We start from the raw sequence: 17,803 nt of genomic DNA on the forward strand, positions 1-17,803 counted from the left end.
GGTGATGGGCAACAGTACTAACATTGACACCAAAGGAACTGCACTTATCCCTCAACTGTTGTTGTGGGTTCACATAGGCTTATCCAATGTTATGACAACAGAGCGAGTTGGCCGTCAGGGTATGGTCGCTTAGCAACGACTTTGCAATCAGGAGACGGTGGGTTCGAATCACACCGTTTGCAGTCCTGAAGATAGTTTTCCGAGGTTTCCCGTTTTCACACCAGGAAAACGCTGGAGCTCTACCTTAATTAAGACCACGGCCGCTACCTTCCTGATCTTTTCCATCCTTCCTTCCGTCGCCGAAACCTTCGATGTGTTGGTGCGGCGTTAAAAATGTAGCAATAAAATTACTATCAATTTTTTTAATGTTCAAATACTACACAGTCTAGTCAACCTTTACGTCGCTATACTATGCAACGAGAGATTGCCAGTAGCCATTGTTGATTCAGAACAACGCAACGCAAAGTAAGTTAGTTCATTCCCTATCCTCACACGAGGAGGGACAGGCCATCAGCTCAACGAGGAGCTCTTCGGCCGTATATAAAGAAAAAGAAGCAGAGAAGAAAATTAAGGTGTAGGGGTTATGTGTCGTACATACCAGAGCAGGAAGACAGTAATTGAATTGGCGCAGGGACACCGTGACAGCAAGCCGGGACCCAGGGAGGACCCGCAAAGCACCCCTCGCAAGCGAACCCCTACAAACACCGAGGAAAGAGGGACGAGAAATTTATTTACATAGCTACGTATCTCGGGCGCGCAACTCGGAAAAGGATAGATTGTTACATAGTGTGACAGAAGAATTCACAGATATTGAGCTGGTACCATGCGAAGGGGGGGAGGAGGTTCGGCGTAAAGGTGGAGTAAGAAGTAGGGTAGTATTGTGACATGAGATAATAGAGGGTCGTGGTAATGTTGGTGATTGAGGTGGCGAGTAGGGGAAGTAGGTCCATTATGGGGAGGGGCGGTAGAAAAACGGGTGGCTGTGGGGCAGGTCGGTAGATGGCTTGCGTAGGCGGGGAGGGTGGCGGGGCAGGTGGGGGCTACGAGGAGGGGAGCGGACGGTACGGGGTGGGGAGCGAGAGTGTTCCATTTGGTAGGTTCGCCTGCGGAAACGGACGCCGGTGGTGAGTAGATGGTCTACGTCGGCAGCAGATGAGAGTTGTAGACGAACCATGAAAGTCGGGCCGTTGGTGTTGAAGATACGAAACGCCCGACGGGCTGGGACGCCTGCCAGTTGCAGTTCTTGCAGTATATCCTGTTCGGTGATGGCAGGGTCAATGCCACGGATGACACAGCTCTGAGATGGAAACTGCCGTTGGGCTGGAGTTGAAGCATCTGCTTGACCTTGGGAGTCTGGCTGAGCTGCGACGGTGGCACCCGTGTGGTTGGCAGAGGGTTACTGGGGACTGCGTAATGTGGTAGGTAGGGAGGTGGTGGACGTTGACATGATAAGAGAGGGGTGGCTAGTATTGGTAGTAAGGACGGAAGTAGAGGGGGAAGTATGGGCAGAAATGGTGAAAGTAGCAGTAGTAGTATTGGTTACTGTGGACGTAATGGAGGTGGGGGGCGGTGGGGACTGCGGAGGTGTGTGAGGTGGATATGGATTAACGCTGAGAACAGTGCGGGGATGAGAGCTCAATTGTTGGAGGATGTATTCAGGAGTGGGTACGACTTCATAAAGTAGTCCGTTGTTATTTGCTCCGCTGGTTTGGAAGGCTGCCGCGTCGTCTGAATCTCTGAAGTAGGCCAAGACCTCCGTTGACATTCCATTAGTGGTACGATCCCGGAGTCGCAGAGCAGCACGGACTGGGGAGCCGGACTCTCGAAGTGCATCGAAAATGTTATATTCTGCGACAGCGGTGTCCACACCAATGATGAGACGGGTATTCATGGTGAATTAGGGAGGCGACAGCCAACTAGGCGTCTGCCGTTTGATTATCCTTGGGCCGACTGAGTAGCTGATGAGAAGAGGGCCAGCCAGCCGAAAATATCGTGGACATGCGACGTACGAAAGAGGATGATTCAGAACTTTAGTTGTTAGGCGAGAATAAACTTCGAGTGGTGATCACGTGATGATAAAGGCGGTTCTGAAACTACTACTGTCGATTATTCAGACTGAAAAGTGTCGATGTGTAAGTAGACAGACAAAGCGGAAATTAAAGACATTGATACGAAGTTGACAGAGAAGCCTAGTTTTCACTTGAGAATGAAAGAAATTCGGATCGTGTGATGGAGGAAGCCAAATGGAATGCAACAAGACCTGGAGAGTGAAGATATTCAGCGCAATGTGGAAGTCAGGAAAGCACCGAAGAGACGCTTGTAAGTCAATTTTATATGAAATAGGTTTAAATGGTCCAAGAATCCTCCTGCTCTTCCTCCTTGTTATGTTTCGGTCAGAATGGAAGGGTCCATAAGAAAAAATATTTTACTTCACTGTTGGTAGTTTTGTAGATAGGCTATTTCGAACTTTCATTTGTTGCTGCTTATTTCTTTCTTTGAAGCTCCATTGTTTGTACTTTACAACTTTATAATATCATACAGTACGCCAGTTTTTATACTATATATCTCCAGAACATTAAAGTAATGCTTATCAACGTGAATGTTTTCTCGTTTTTTAAAATATTTAATACAATATATTTATCTCATAACAACCTCACAAATGTAGCTCGAGTAAAATGGGACTAGTCATTTATCTCTTGGCCTTCACAATAACCTTGGGATCAAATTGGCACCACAAGCCAGCTAAGTTACAACAGTCTACGACGTCAGTTGAGGGTAATACTCTGTATTGCCAAGATTGATTCTCCATTTTATTTATTTATTTATTTATTTATTTATTTACTTACTTTTGATTAATTAATTTATTTATTTAATTAATTTTATTTATTTATTCTAGCGCCCTTACAAGGCCAGTCCTCTACCATAGAGCATGCATACAAAGATATTACATTCCATGTATCTCTTCAGGATACCTTCAACGGGAAGAACAATAAAAATAATACTAAAAATACCCGTCGAGTTGGCAGCGCGCTTTTTGTCACGTAACTGTAAGGTTAATTTCGGGGGATGGTGAGTCGAAATCCCGCGGGAGTCCTGCCATGTAGCTGTAAGCTTAATTTTGGGGAATGGTGAGTCGGAACCCCGCGAGAGTCCTGAAGGTTATTTTCCGTGGTTACCTATTTTCACATGAAGCAATTGCTGGGGCTGTACCTTAATTACGACCACGGTCACTTGCTAGCCCTGTCCTATTCCATCGTCGCCAAGAGACTTGTCTGAGTCGGTACGACGTAAAAACATTAGGAAAAGAAACGAATAATAATGTTGATGATGATGTTGATAATGATGATGATGATCTCAGTAATCATCATCGGTCAGTCGTCGACCTTGTGTTTACAATATTGTGAGGTTTGATTTCAGCTGTGGTTGGTGGTATTTCAGAATATTGAATTACGACAACTCAATATCGTTAGCATCCGTCGCATCAAAGAATTCCTAAAGGACAAACTTCCACCTCCCCTTTTCAGTTCCAGTGTGATCGAAGTTCCTGGAATGTTGTACTTAGTGCTGTCTCAAGTTTCAAGGCAAGTAGTATCTTGTTTACCATCTCCTTTGTATTTCCACCACCTTGTCAATGAACGTCACCGTCTACTCAACATGCATCTCAGGGATCGCAACTTCCTGCTCTCAGATGTCACCAGTGACGGTAGATATAATTATAAAGATAATGGAAAATCCAAACACTTTCTCTCAAGTACATTAGTAATTCTCTCACAACGACTCTTAATATGACATAATCCGCAAAGGTAGCTGGACTTGTCGTAAATTTTATCTAAACTTGTTTTGTAACATGGTTCATTAGTGATCGAACCTGTACTCAAGGTTGTGGAAGTGAAGAGTGTTCGAATTAGTATTTAAACTCAGAATAAAATTCCTTCTCGGAGAACCTATCTAGTCAACAGCGACTCAAGAACGATTGATTAACAGCTGTATACTCTGCCATGATCACACACATCATAAACCATGGTTACTCTAAGTATAACTTCGAAGTGTGTAAAGTACATCTATTTGTTTATTACATGTTTCGTTTATTTATTTGTCCATTTCAAAATTACATTTATTATTATTATTATTATTATTATTATTATTATTATTATTATTATTATTATTATTGTTGTTGTTGTTGTTGTTGTTGTTATTAATTACAATCATTCAACATGATAGCAATTATACGTCTTGTGAATTGTAAACCACGCACAGACAATTCTACTATACTTCAGAACAAAGTGTTAAAGTTAAAAATAAAAAATAAAAAGGAAACGTATCGAGCATTAACATGCTTTTATTACAATTCCAGAGTATTCATGGACGAAGCAACTTCAGCCTGCTCTTATCGTCGTAATTCAGCACCGGGCGAGTTGGCCGTGCGGTGAGGGACGCGAGGCTGTTAGATTGCATCCGGGAGATAGTGGGTTCGAACCACACTGTCGGCAGCCCTGAAGACGGTTTTCCGTGGTTTCCCATTTTCACACCAAGAAAATGCTGAGAATGTACCTTAATTAAGGCCACGGTCGCTTGCTTCCCACTCCTAGGCCTTTCCTACCCCATCGTCACCAAATGACCTATTTGTGTCGGTGCGGCGTAAAGCAGCTTTAAAAAAATGTAATTCAGCAAGTAACACGAAACGACGGAGCATTGAATCGTATGAGCTCTGTCGTCATCATTACCATCTTCAATTCCTCCCTGTACAGCTGATCTTCAGAGATACCAGCCTTCCTACGGACGTACTATTGTGTAAATTATCAATCTGCTAGACTCTAAACCGGTTGGTAGTTAGTGTGTTGGTAAGACACATTAGCGCATCTAGCGGCGGTCGCGAGAGTTAAGCAGAAAAAAGGAGGATTCCTTCCATCCAACGGCCCCCGTCCCTTTCATAAGCAGCGGCAAAGCTATATTCTCTTCATTGTAATTTCAGCACTCCGTCATGGCAAGGTCGGCATTGCGAACGTCCTGCGTAATACTATTGGCCTTCGCCACCACCAGTAAGTGACCACATTCTTAACATTAGTCGTTTAAAATGAGACGGGTTCTGAATTGTGTAGCACATTCTTTCTGTTTTTATGTCACCAAGCTGATGTACTATACATATATTATACTAACATTAGTGTGCTTCTTTACGTGTGATTCATGTCATGAAGTTACTCTTTGATCTAAATTTATTACCTGCCTTCCCAGCCACAGGGCGTTTCAGTAAAGGCAGAAAATTTTAAATAGGAAAAAAGGTCGTTCTACTGAACATTTTGGGACAGGGATCCTAGATTGTGAGAAGCTAGCTTAAGAAGAAATAGATTTAAACATGTCTATCACTGTTAGTCTTCGGTTTTCCGAATTATCTACACTCATTTTTACGTATATTTCTTTACGTTCAGATTTTACATTATTTGAAGTTACTTACAGGTTATTTAATTTAGTTTTTATATCATTTTTTGTTATTATTGCACAGTAACATATCATTTTCGAACCTGAGTTAACGTACCATTTTATACCTCACAACAGTTGTTCAAAATGATGACGACCAACCTCAGTAAAAGCAATACATGGGCGTACGAGATTCCGCCGCACCCGGAAACGGTATTAGTGATAGGCATGTTTAAACCCATATCTCTGATTTTTCACGTTCTAGGTTCCCTATCGGAAAATGTTCAGTAAATCATGTTTTATTTCCTGTTTCGTTTCTGAACACTTATACTGAAATCATACGACTGACCACATGTATCGTTGATTGATTGATTGATTGATTGATTGATTGATTGATTGATTGATTGATTGATTGATTGATTGATTGATTGATTGATTGATTGATCGATCGATCGATCGATTGATGGATTGATTGATTGATTGATTGATTGATTGATTGATTGATTGATTGATTGATTGATTGATTGATTGATTGATTGATTGATTGATTGATTGATTGATTGATTGATTGATTGATTGATTGATTGATTGATTGATTGATTGATTGATTGATTGATTCATTCATTCATTCATTCATTCATTCATTCACACGTTCGTTCGTTCGTTCGTTCGTTCGTTCGTTCGTTCGTTCGTTCGTTCGTTCGTTCGTTCGTTCGTTCATGATTAAACGTTCTCATTTAAGGTCATTAGCTCTAAGGACCTCAAATTCTCAATAATACGGAGGGCTTGATGCAGTAGGCGAAGGGCCATGGAAAGTAATGTATAGAAGTATGTTAGTATGTTCTCTAGTCCTCCAATTCTCCAACACGAAAAAGATAAGACTAGATCAAGGAATATGAGCCTAGTATCCACGAATTTGTGCACTTAATATCATCCAGAAATTCAAAAAAATGAAAATGTATTCTTAAATTTTGCATGAATTAAGTTGGAACCTAATCCACTGTTTCTAGGAAGAAAAAAATTTCGAACATCTTTTGGTTACATGTATCTTAGAATGACGCCATTTAAATGTCAGGTCTCTCAATTTGTAGAACCTGAATGTCTTCTTATGTTGGAACGATTCGTGTACATAGGGTGTACCCATGTAATGTTCTGAAATCGGAAATCGACCTGTAATTGAGTTGTTCATAGGATCAACACATTACCAAGGTCTTTTGTACCAATAAGAATTATACCAAATCCCTCTCGGATTTGAAATGGTATCTCCACACAGAACGTATACCGGTAATTGTACAGCAGATGCTATACTGTTGCCAGCCCACTTCAACATCCTGTGAAGTAGCTTTGATAATACACTCTAAGCACAATTGCTGGGAAACTAATTATGTTGTATTTGTCATATGTAGACACTGAGGCGGAAAAGCCTGATGACTGTATTGGTCTTTCTTCTCGATAATTTGAACACAGAGATAAGGGCTACTTGTGATGAAAATGCTGTTACAGTTTGATTCACTCAGAAGTTCCACTGAAACTAGCTTTGAAGCGTTCATCGTAGAATGTTCTACTTGAACAAGAATACAGTTGTCGAAATAGTGGATCAGTACGTTGTGGGTGTATAAGCAAAACACATTTAGTTTATGATATCTTCACAATGCCCGAAGTAATATTTTCTGCTACATTTACAGATGATATTCATTAAGACATACAAGGTCAATATGTGCAGTACTCATCATACTTCTTCATTTAGGAATAATAAGGAGCATTATTTTTTTGTCCTGTCAGCTTGTCCACTACGTCCTATGTCCGTAATTTGCGTCAAAATGACACTGCACTTCCTCCCAGTATCTTAGAACCTGTGCACAAATCTGATGGCTTCTAAAAATCACTCACTCGGGATGGTCCTTCTTCTTCATCCCTTTCATGGTCACTGTGGGCCTTATTCATCACTTCCGTTATAATATCGACGTCCGTTTGTGCCTGAGTTGTTATTGTTGCTTATGTTTAGAGTCATGTTGATATAGAATACCACAGTCCTTTTTTTTTGTTTTTTTTTGTTTTTCAGAAATTCAATTAACGGAAAATTATTATGACTGCCATCGACTTCATTTTCAGTTTGGCGCCATTTATATCTTCAGTTCGTAGAATTCCCATACGGCGGCAATCCTGGTCCAAAGTGGGGTTTTAAATTACGTTACGTACGAGATAGTTGTATATTATGTTTCTCGTATTAAACAGAGCTCAGAAACACGTTTTCAATTAGATATTCGATAAGAATACCTGACGCTACAGACGACGTGTCGCTGCAACCGATATCGCTATAACGAAGGTCTTCTGTATAAGCAAAATCATACAAATGGCATCAAAACTTGAGTGATGTTTGCACAATATTAAAGTTTCCTCGGTGAAAATTATGTGTGTCAGTTACTAAGATTTAAAATCAGATATAAAGGGACGGACGACAGATTATGAATTCGATTCATTTCTTATAATGAAATTTGTTCTAATACCTGTCAATTACTCTTAGCCTATGTAATAATGAGGAGTAGCCTATAGTTATGTAGCCTATGTAATGTGAAGAGCAAAGATAGATTTACATGACTGTTGATACCGTGACTTTTACTCCTTGAATCACCGGGCGCGTTGGGCATGCGGTTAGGGCCGCGCAGCTGTGAACTTGCATCCGGGAGATAGTTGGCTCGAACCCCACCGTCGGTAGTGCTGAAGATGATTTTTCGCGGTTTCCCATTTTCACATCAGGCAAATGGTGGGACTGTACCTAATTAAGACCACGACCGCTTCCTTCGCATTCCTAGCGTTTCCCTATCCCATCGTCGCGATAATGCCTATTTGTGTCGGTGCGACGTAAAGCCAATTGTAAAAAAAACTCCTTGAACGGACAGTTTTGCGAGGAATCTATTCATTGTCAAAACTTTCATGTGCATTGTTTGGGATTCAAATCACGACTATCTGGGTGAGAATCCAGAGACGATGACACTCTGCTATCATTTCCTTTTATCAGTTCTTCAACAATCTAAAGAGGGAGTATGTACTGTAGGGTAAGACCTGGATATTTGGCCCGTTAAGACACTAATCATATTCTCCTATCAATGGAAGTGGTAGAATACATTCACGGTATGCCCTGCATGTCGTAAAAGGCGACCGAAACTGTACACAGGGACTTTCATTTCGGGAGCGTAGATTGGTGACCACGTATCCAATAGCTGAGCCTCACAGACTTCTGAACATTGGCCATAAAATAACCCAGGTCGGTTTATAAAAAAACTTGTTTGATTTAATCGACCTGGAGTAGCATCAACCTTTACCCCAAGGCTGGGACTGTTCAAGAATGGAGGACATCAGCGGCGGTAACTAACATTCGAATAGGTGTATTTATAGGAAAGAACAGTTCGATTACCTACATCTAATAACCGAAAACCATCTACAGGTATTTCGTTATAAGGGAGTATTGCTTCCAGTTACTTGTTCTATGGTCCTCGTTTTCACCTTTCGTATCTGACCTTCCTTGGTCAACTCGTGTTCTCTTCCTACCCAGAAGGTATTAGGTTATCGAGACCTGCGGAGTAATTTATTTCACGCCCTTCGTGGCCCTTCACCTTCTTTTTCCGATGACTTCATGCTTCGATGTATCGGACCTCTTCGATTTTCTTTCTAATTGGAGTAATTAAGGAACAGTTGCCCATATTTCCAGTATCCAGTATTCGGGAGATAGTAGTAGGTTCGAACCCCACTGTCGGCAGCCCTGAAAATGGTTTTCCGTGGTTTCCCATTTTCACACCAGGCCGCTTCCTTCCCACGCCTAGCCCTTTCCTGTCCCATAAGACCTATCTGTGTCGGAGCGACGTAAAGCCCCTAGCAAAAAAAATATTTCCTTCCTCTTAAAACAGTAATTACTACCACCGCCACAATTATTATTATTATTATTATTATTATTATTATTATTATTATTATTATTATTATTATTATTATTATTATTATTATTATTATGCCCGGCTCCACGGTAAATAATTAAAGTGCTGACTTTTGATCTAAAGGGTTTCGGGTTCGATTCGTGGCCGGGTCGAGAATTTTAACTTGAATTGATGAATTCCTCTGACTCGGCGGCTGGGTGTTTATGCTGTCTTAATCATTAGAATTCATTTTAGGTATCGCCCCATTCTCACAGACGCGCAGGTCACCTATACGGTGTCAACTCGGAACACCTGTGCCAGGCCTGTCCGGAAGTAGTATACTATAATAATATACTGTGGAAGGGGAAACTGACTTTCACGCCACCTTGTATTTGTTTGTTTGATTAACCCTCTACTGCATACTGTTGCCTTTAGGCAACAAATAACTTTTCACCTGTATAAATGGATAAATATTGTACACAGAGGTAGTTTTACGGCACACCTTCAACTGTACAATCAATTAAACACATATCCCAGTGATGTTTTTTTTTTTACATAACATAAGACGAAACAGCCCTACAACCAAAGGTACTCCTTCCACCCCGTCAACATCCACGCGAACCAACCATCGTTTATTTTACGTGGGCCCTTCCCATCATATTACCACAGGCTTCACGAGTACCTCTGGCTCAACCTCAAAGACATTACCGACCTACGGTTCTGCAAGTTGTACTTGCGCCTTGCAGTACGTACCCATGGCCGGTAGGTAGTAATGTTCGGTCTTTGAATGTTAAAAGCTTAGCGTAAAATCGTGAAAAATCGTATATATATTCAACTATGGCAATCCACATTACATATGAGTGTTAAGCTATTAGCCCCAGTTAAGAATTGCTGGTACATGTAATACACTGAGCGTATGTTGAACATTAAAACTTGAAATTTTCTTCACCAAACGAAAACGAAAAATAATTCATGCAGTAGAGGGTTAACAAAAACAGAATAGAAAATTTCAAACGTTACAGGAACGTTTGGTAGATAGGAACCCCAGTTGGTGGAGTTATTGTTAAGACTACTGAAAACACAATGACACCAACAAGATCGTTTTCAGAAAGGCCTATTTTCAACGTCTAGCACATAACCACAATCTTAGATCTGACCAGCTTACCTACATTCTTTTAATTGTATAAGGTTGTCACGTGACGCCGGCCCCGTGGTGTAGGGGTAGCGTGCCTGCCTCTTACCCGGAGGCCCCGGGTGCGATTCCCGGCCAGGTCAGGGATTTTTACCTGGACCTGAGGGCTGGCTCGGGGTCCAATCAGCCTACGTGATTAGAATTGAGGAGCTATCTGACGGTGAGATGGTGGCCCCGGTCTAGAAAGCCAAGAATAACGACCGAGAGGATTCGTCGTGCTGACCACACGACACCTCGTAATCTGCAGGCCTTCGGGCTGAGCAGCGGTCGCTTGGTAGGCCAAAGCCCTTCAAGGGCTGTAGTGCCATGGGGTTTGGTTTGGTTTGGTTTGTCGCGTGACTAAAAGTCAGGTTGTGAGTTTCACAAATAGGAAAAGTCCTCTCAGTTTTAATTACTGCGTTGATGGGGTGAAAGTTCCTTTTGGGGATCATTGTAAGTATCTAGGTGTTAATATAAGGAAGGATCTTCACTGGGGTAATCACATAAATGGGATTGTAAATAAAGGGTACCGATCTCTACACATGGTTATGAGGGTGTTTAGGGGTTGTAGTAAGGATGTAAAGGAGAGTGCATATAAGTCTCTGGTAAGACCCCAACTAGAGTATGGTTCGAGTGTATGGGACCCTCACCAGGATTACCTGATTCAAGAACTGGAAAAAATCCAAAGAAAAGCAGCTCGATTTGTTCTGGGTGATTTCCGACAAAAGAGTAGCGTCACAAAAATGTTGCAATGTTTGGGTTGGGAAGAATTGAGAGAAAGAAGAAGAGCTGCTCGACTAAGTGGTATGTTCCGAGCTGTCAGCGGACAGATGGCGTGGAATGACATTAGTAGACGAATAGGTTTGAATGGCGTTTATAAAAGTAGGAAAGATCACGATATGAAGATAAAGTTGGAATTCAAGGGGACAAACTGGGGCAAATATTCATTTATAGGAAGGGGAGTTAGGGATTGGAATAACTTACCAAGGGAGATGTTCAATAAATTTCCAATTTCTTTGAAATCATTTCGGAAAAGGCTAGGAAAGCAACAGATAGGGAATCTGCCACCTGGGCGACTGCCCTAAATGCAGATCAGTATTGATTGATTGATTGATTGATTGATTGACAAACATTCCCTGTGTGAGTTAGGGCGGTTGAATACACCTACAGTAGCCCATACATATCGTAAGAGACGACTAAGAGAGGCCCCCAGGTGTTCTGATCTTAGGAGTGTGGTTTGGTGATCATGAGACTTTACATTACTTGTACTTTCTTGTAGCAGGTTCTTCACCTTTACCTCCGTATCTTCTTCTTGTTGTTGTTGTTGTTGGGTAATTATATTTTTACTTTACTTTTTATCACTTGTAACGTCAAGCTAGTAGTAAGCCGTAGTGTTAAGCCCTGGAAATAATTAAGTTGTGTGTAAATTTATATATGACCATGTTGGATTTAGAATGTTCAGCTGCCGGGCTGAGTGGCTCAGACCGTTACGGCGCTGGCCTTCTAACCCCAACTTGGCAGGTTCGATCCTGGCTCAGTCCGGTGGTATTTGAAGGTGCTCAAATACGACAGACCAGTGTCGGTAGATTTACTGGCACGTAAAAGAAATCCCGCGGGACTAAATTCCGGCACCTCGGCGTCTCCGAAGACCTTAAAAAAGTAGTTAGTGGGACGTAAAACAAATAACATTATTATTAGAATGTTCAGCTAATAGTATTTCTTGTAATATTTTCTTTCCATGGAATTGCTTGTTGTACTCTTGTTGCTGCTGTTGTTGTTGTTAGTTCATTATAATAAAACTTTAATTTATTACCACACCACTGTAGGAGATCATCTCCACTGGGGTATTTCCCAATTACGATGTATTTGTTAATAATAACAAGAAGAAGAACTCTTGTTCTCTTATCACCCCAATGGTATTCTGTTTCCAAGGCCTGAAGTGCCTTTCATTTCCACCCCCTTTGTGGTTCTTCTCGTTCTTTAGCCGATACCTTCAATCTTCGAAGTGGGGACTCTTCTATATTTTCCTCCGATCAAAGTTAAGAGAGAATGGTTGCTCAGTTGTACTTCCTCATAAAGCAACAATCACCAATTCCTGACAAATCAAATTAGAAAGATAACTACCGTTGGAGAGACTCTTTAGAGAGAAACCTCCGATGCCCTGATTCACGTATAAGAGTACCCAATGAACTGAGCACTGAAGTTCAAACTGCCGAATCGAACACGTAGTTTTACTGCAAGATTTGATCTAGTTGTTTTGAAAGGTCTTGAAATACATGCATCAAAAACCGACAAGGGAAGTAGAACGACGTCCGTGGATCTCATCGAATGTGACAAACGCTACAGATGTTTGTAGTACAGGACATGTCATCGGTATTCAAAGGAATGAGATATTTTGATAACTGTATGGAGATGAAGGCAATGCATGCGTTCCATTGCACTGAACCAATAGTCCACTTACTAGCAATAGTGTAGGCAGGGTCGACCGATAGGGTGGGAGGGTGCTTGTGCGTGCATGGATGAGTGTCCTTATAAGGCCACTATACAAGTAGTGTTGATATTCATATTGCAGTTCCGGTACAGTACAAAATCTTACATCAAAATACAGAACAAAAATAATATTATCAAGGCGAATAGTTTTACGGCGAATGGTATGTTCAGATTACAATCTAAAATCCAACGTTTGAGGCTTCTTAGAAATTAATTCAAGAGATGTGTTGATTTTACAATTATGTCTCTGTGAATATTCGAAAGAGTCGATTTCACTTGTTTATTGTCAGTTTTATATTTTATTTTGTGACAATATCCGTCGGTATCTTCTGACCCCCAGTAACACCGTCCTATTAGCTAAACCCCTGCTTAGTATTATAGGCTTATTCTTGATTCTACCGACAAAATGTTTACGCCCCCGAACTCTTTCTCTTTCCATGACTATCGCTGCAATGAAACTCGGTGGTAAGGCTCACTTATTAAAAGGTGATGCTAGCAAAATACTAAAAATGTTTAGTATATAAAAAAATACACGTCCTTCTGTAATTTGATATATATAGGAAATATTATTCGGTTTCTATATGTAATTATTGAGAGAGCTTCATTACTATGTTAAGGCGTTTCTACTTTGGTATGTCAGATACTATTCACTAGTTGGATTGCCTCGAATCATAATGCAACATAATACGTTCACTTTTCAGTACTGAAATGAACGTGGATTGCTTCTTTTTTTTTTTTTTTTTTTTTTTGTAGTACAGTAGTTATGTAAGTCAACCCCAGTAGTGGAATTCGAGACGATCACACAGTTTGAGGATTAAATATCAATTCTTATTCTCTCAAGTAATATTATGAAACAAGCTTAAGTTACTTCACATCCAGTTGCCTCATATCAATTAACACTGATCTGTATTTAGGGCAGTCACCCAGGTGACAGATTCCCTGTCGGTTGTTTTTCTATATTTTTCTTAAATGATTCACTCTATGTAAACGATCAATCAGATAAAATGCTAGTTTTCAATAACAACTTACCACGAAAAGTTTTATGATGTCTCACACAATATTTCATTACTATGTCACAGCATACACGACTGACTGACCTGTTATTGTAAGATATAGACGTTATACCAGGTGTGTGCATAAGATTTTCTGGTAAATAAAACATGTAATGTTCAAGGGAAATTCACTTTTTGTTTATTCAAAATATTGACCATCGGCTTCTACACACTTCGCCCATCTTTCAGGAAAGTAATGAATACTGAACCCTTTAGGTCCATAATGAGGGATACCTACCTTTCTTACCTACCAGCAAAGCTCATGAGATCTGTCTCTTGGGCCGTATCGGGTTCTTCGTCACTTGCTGAGGTAAAGGTAGGGTTCAGTAATTCTAATCTATCTACTGGAATGAAAGGTCTGTTTAAAAGATTCCTATTTATTCAGGAAACTTTGAAGCATTTGATATGTCAATGGTATCATAGAAGTCAATTGTGTCCACTGGATACCACAATCATTTTTACATAAACGTCAGAACACTGGTGTGAGACTTTAACGTAACTGCCTGACGGGCATTCATACTAGAAACCATTGTCTCAATTATTAATCATTTAAGAAAGGAAAGTCTGGAAATCCTTAAATTCGGCTTCCATGTGAGACCACATGTACCATCATAGTGATTCGTTATGGTCCAGCCCTCGTAACACGAACTCTGGACTCTGGGTATAATTAAGGCCGTCCAATTGGTGTGTGCCACACAGTGGTTCTACGGCATGGACCCTTAATTGAATCGATGTGACCTGCGTCTATGTCATGGACCGACATCTAATCTTCTAAGTTACTTTAAAGTCATTGTGGATGATGACCGCTAGGAAATGATGCTACAATGGCATATGGCCCTAATCTAAGTCACTGAGGTTGATGACCCCCTGACCATCCAAGTTTCTAGGCTGAAGGCTAAACACAATTGTTACATCGGTTGATGACCAAAGTTCCACTTTACTATCCCCAGCACATTCACTGCTCAATCAATCAAAGTTCAATAATTACAACAATAGCAATGCATACACAAACTTTGTGGCAGTACAATCCATTTCCTTCGGATATGTCCCCTTAAACGTTACTTTATATTTTAATATTCCCCCAGAAAAACAATCTAAAATTTCCAGAATGCATCTCCAAGTTATTCGCTTGATTAAAGTTATTTCAAAATGCGGTTTCACTGGGTTTAATAATTAAATAAATTTTGAATGATTTGACGAAATGTTAACGAACAACAAATTGTATCTCCGCGGACTCTGGTTTCTTCACAAATTTCTGCGCAGCTATGATGTGAATTCAATATTGCGATGTTTATCTGGCTGGAAAAGAATTGTTACATAATTCATGTCCAGTTATATATCTTGTCTCGTGATCTCACACTTTTAAAATCTAATCTAGTCCTAACCGTTATTAACACTTGGATATCCTAATAATCTACGTACAAACCAAACAACCCGCCATATAATTACGATGTCATATCTCGTCATTACCATTTATGAATTTTGCACACCCCTCACAGACAAACCGATCATCACAACCATCGCTCTATATTTTGGACAACCCTGAATTTGGTTACTCTGTTCCTTATACTCAAAGTTCGTGATTTCAAATGTTCATTACGTCCTCAATTACAGTATTTCACAATACTCAGATCATTACCGGCTATGAATTTCAACTAAATCCAGCATTTTAACGTTTTCCCTGGCCGAGAATACAGTACAATCTCAATTCCACGCCTGTCCCGTTATCACAGTTGAGGCTTCTCACCCCCCAAGTTCGCTTGGCAGTTACATGAAACACCCGGTTCGTTCTACCTGACTGACTTCTCAAAATGCTCCCTTTAAACTCCGCCGACATAATAAAACAAATACGATATTCTAACCAACAAAATGCACAGATTATGCTTCAAGATGCCCACACTAATTATACGCGTCGCCAATTAATACCGCTATGGATTTCTATGAATTTCTTTCCATTCTCAACATTATAAAATATTCCTCGGGCTATCATGTCCCGGCTTCAATGACAGGACTCTAACCTGATTCGCACATCTCATCTCAACTCATATAAAACATTCCTCGGGCTTCCGTGTCCCGGCTTCAATGACAGGACTCTAACCTGATTCGCACATCTCATCTCAACAAAACTAACCTCTGTTTCCCAGCTCCACAATTATCATCGACCAAGAACTGGAATAAAATCCTTACTAGAAATCTCGACGTCTAATATGGCACAATGCATTACTCATGAATAACTTCGCATAAATGAGATCGTATTTAATAACTTGATTTTTATGAACAAAATGACTGAAACATTCTACTAGATCTTTTTATTGTCAGTCAGACACAGTTTAAAATGGGCATAGAAAAACGTTTCTCTCCGTGACCAAATTCATCACCCTAGGTTCTCACCCGACAGCGCGCTTCCACTCGATTGAAAATGAGTGACCGGGCGAGTTGGCCGTGCGCGTAGAGACGCGCGGCTGTGAGCTTGCATCCGGGAGATAGTAGGTTCGAATCCCACTATCGGCAGCCCTGAAGATGGTTTTCCGTGGTTTCCCATTTTCACACCAGGCAAATGCTGGGGCTGTACCTTAATTAAGGCCACGGCCGCTTCCTTCCAACTCCTAGGCCTTTCCTATCCCATCGTCGCCATAAGACCTATCTGTGTCGGTACGACGTAAAGCCCCTAGCAAAGAAAAAAAGAAAATGAGTGACCATGGATTATTATTATTAACGTCAAATTGCAGACAGAAAAATTTTACGTCGACTGAACATCTTAATTTGGCATCACAAAATATAGGCAGTACACTTCACACGGATGACGATCTACATTGGACGTGATATCACTTCGAAACCCTATTCAATAACTTTTTACAACATTATACGGCACTCGCAAGACTTCAAAAATTTATCCAAGTGGAAAATGAAACAAATGACTCTTTTAGTCGTACTCTCACATTTACAAAACTTAGTAGGGTGACCACTGCGTCGTATATCCCCATTCAAATACACTTTTTGAGATCATGAGACAAGATATAAGAGGTAGTAAGATGGAAAGTCACCTACCTCATGTAGTCACGCCAGTGTTCGTCATAGGGCTCACCTGCGACCCTGGCATTTTATTTAGCCATTTTTACATTCATGGCTTTACAAACCATTATGTTTCTTCAGGTTTCCTGGAATAAAGCATAAAAAAAAAGAAAATACCCTTCACTTGTTTGCTGAGTGCACACGATGGATTATAATTATTTCCGCACACGAATTACTTAATCACATTAGAATTTATTCAGTACTTTGACCGTCCTATCTGGTACAATTATTTCACTCAAGAAAACTATCTCCTCACGGAGTCAAGACCTAGCCGCAATGGCTAAAATCTGCAGTTGAACTCAGTCTACTTTCGTTGATTGATTTCGCAGAGTAGCTCAACAATTTTTCGTCCGCTTTGTATCACAAATGCCGGAGAAGGAGACTTCGTCATGGCGTCCCTTCGTATTTATAGCAGTTACCCCCTCTCTTCGGATATCTCCCTTTGCCGCCAAGAAAATTTCTATAAATTTTCTGACTTACCTAAACTGTAATTTCAAGAGTTTTGAAAGTGACTACATGCTTGCTACATTTCTGGCGGTAGTGTTCATGGACATTTAAAACTTTTACGGGTTCGATTTGTGAGATGATTGACCTCCTTTGATAGGCACTATATTTTTTTGACTTGGCTTGGTTCACGCCATGTACACGCGCTTTGAAATAGTTCACAAAAATGACTTGAGATTCTTCCGCCGTTG

General features: G+C 40.6%; 1 protein-coding gene across 2 annotated transcripts in view; it reads left to right on the top strand.

Annotated features, from left to right (window-relative positions):
* The first annotated feature begins 4,935 nt into the window (after positions 1 to 4,935).
* LOC136877086 (uncharacterized) overlaps positions 4,936 to 17,803 on the top strand; it is a 79,430-nt gene continuing 66,562 nt past the window's right edge. For both annotated transcript variants that reach the window (XM_067150907.2, XM_068228591.1), the window contains exon 1: positions 4,936 to 5,039. In XM_067150907.2, the coding sequence (XP_067007008.2) occupies positions 4,982 to 5,039 (58 nt within the window). In that variant the 5' untranslated portion in view covers positions 4,936 to 4,981. The remainder of the gene's footprint in view (positions 5,040 to 17,803) is intronic.

Source organism: Anabrus simplex, chromosome 1 (genome assembly GCF_040414725.1).
Source record: "Anabrus simplex isolate iqAnaSimp1 chromosome 1, ASM4041472v1, whole genome shotgun sequence".
NCBI classification, from domain to species: Eukaryota; Metazoa; Arthropoda; class Insecta; order Orthoptera; family Tettigoniidae; genus Anabrus; species Anabrus simplex.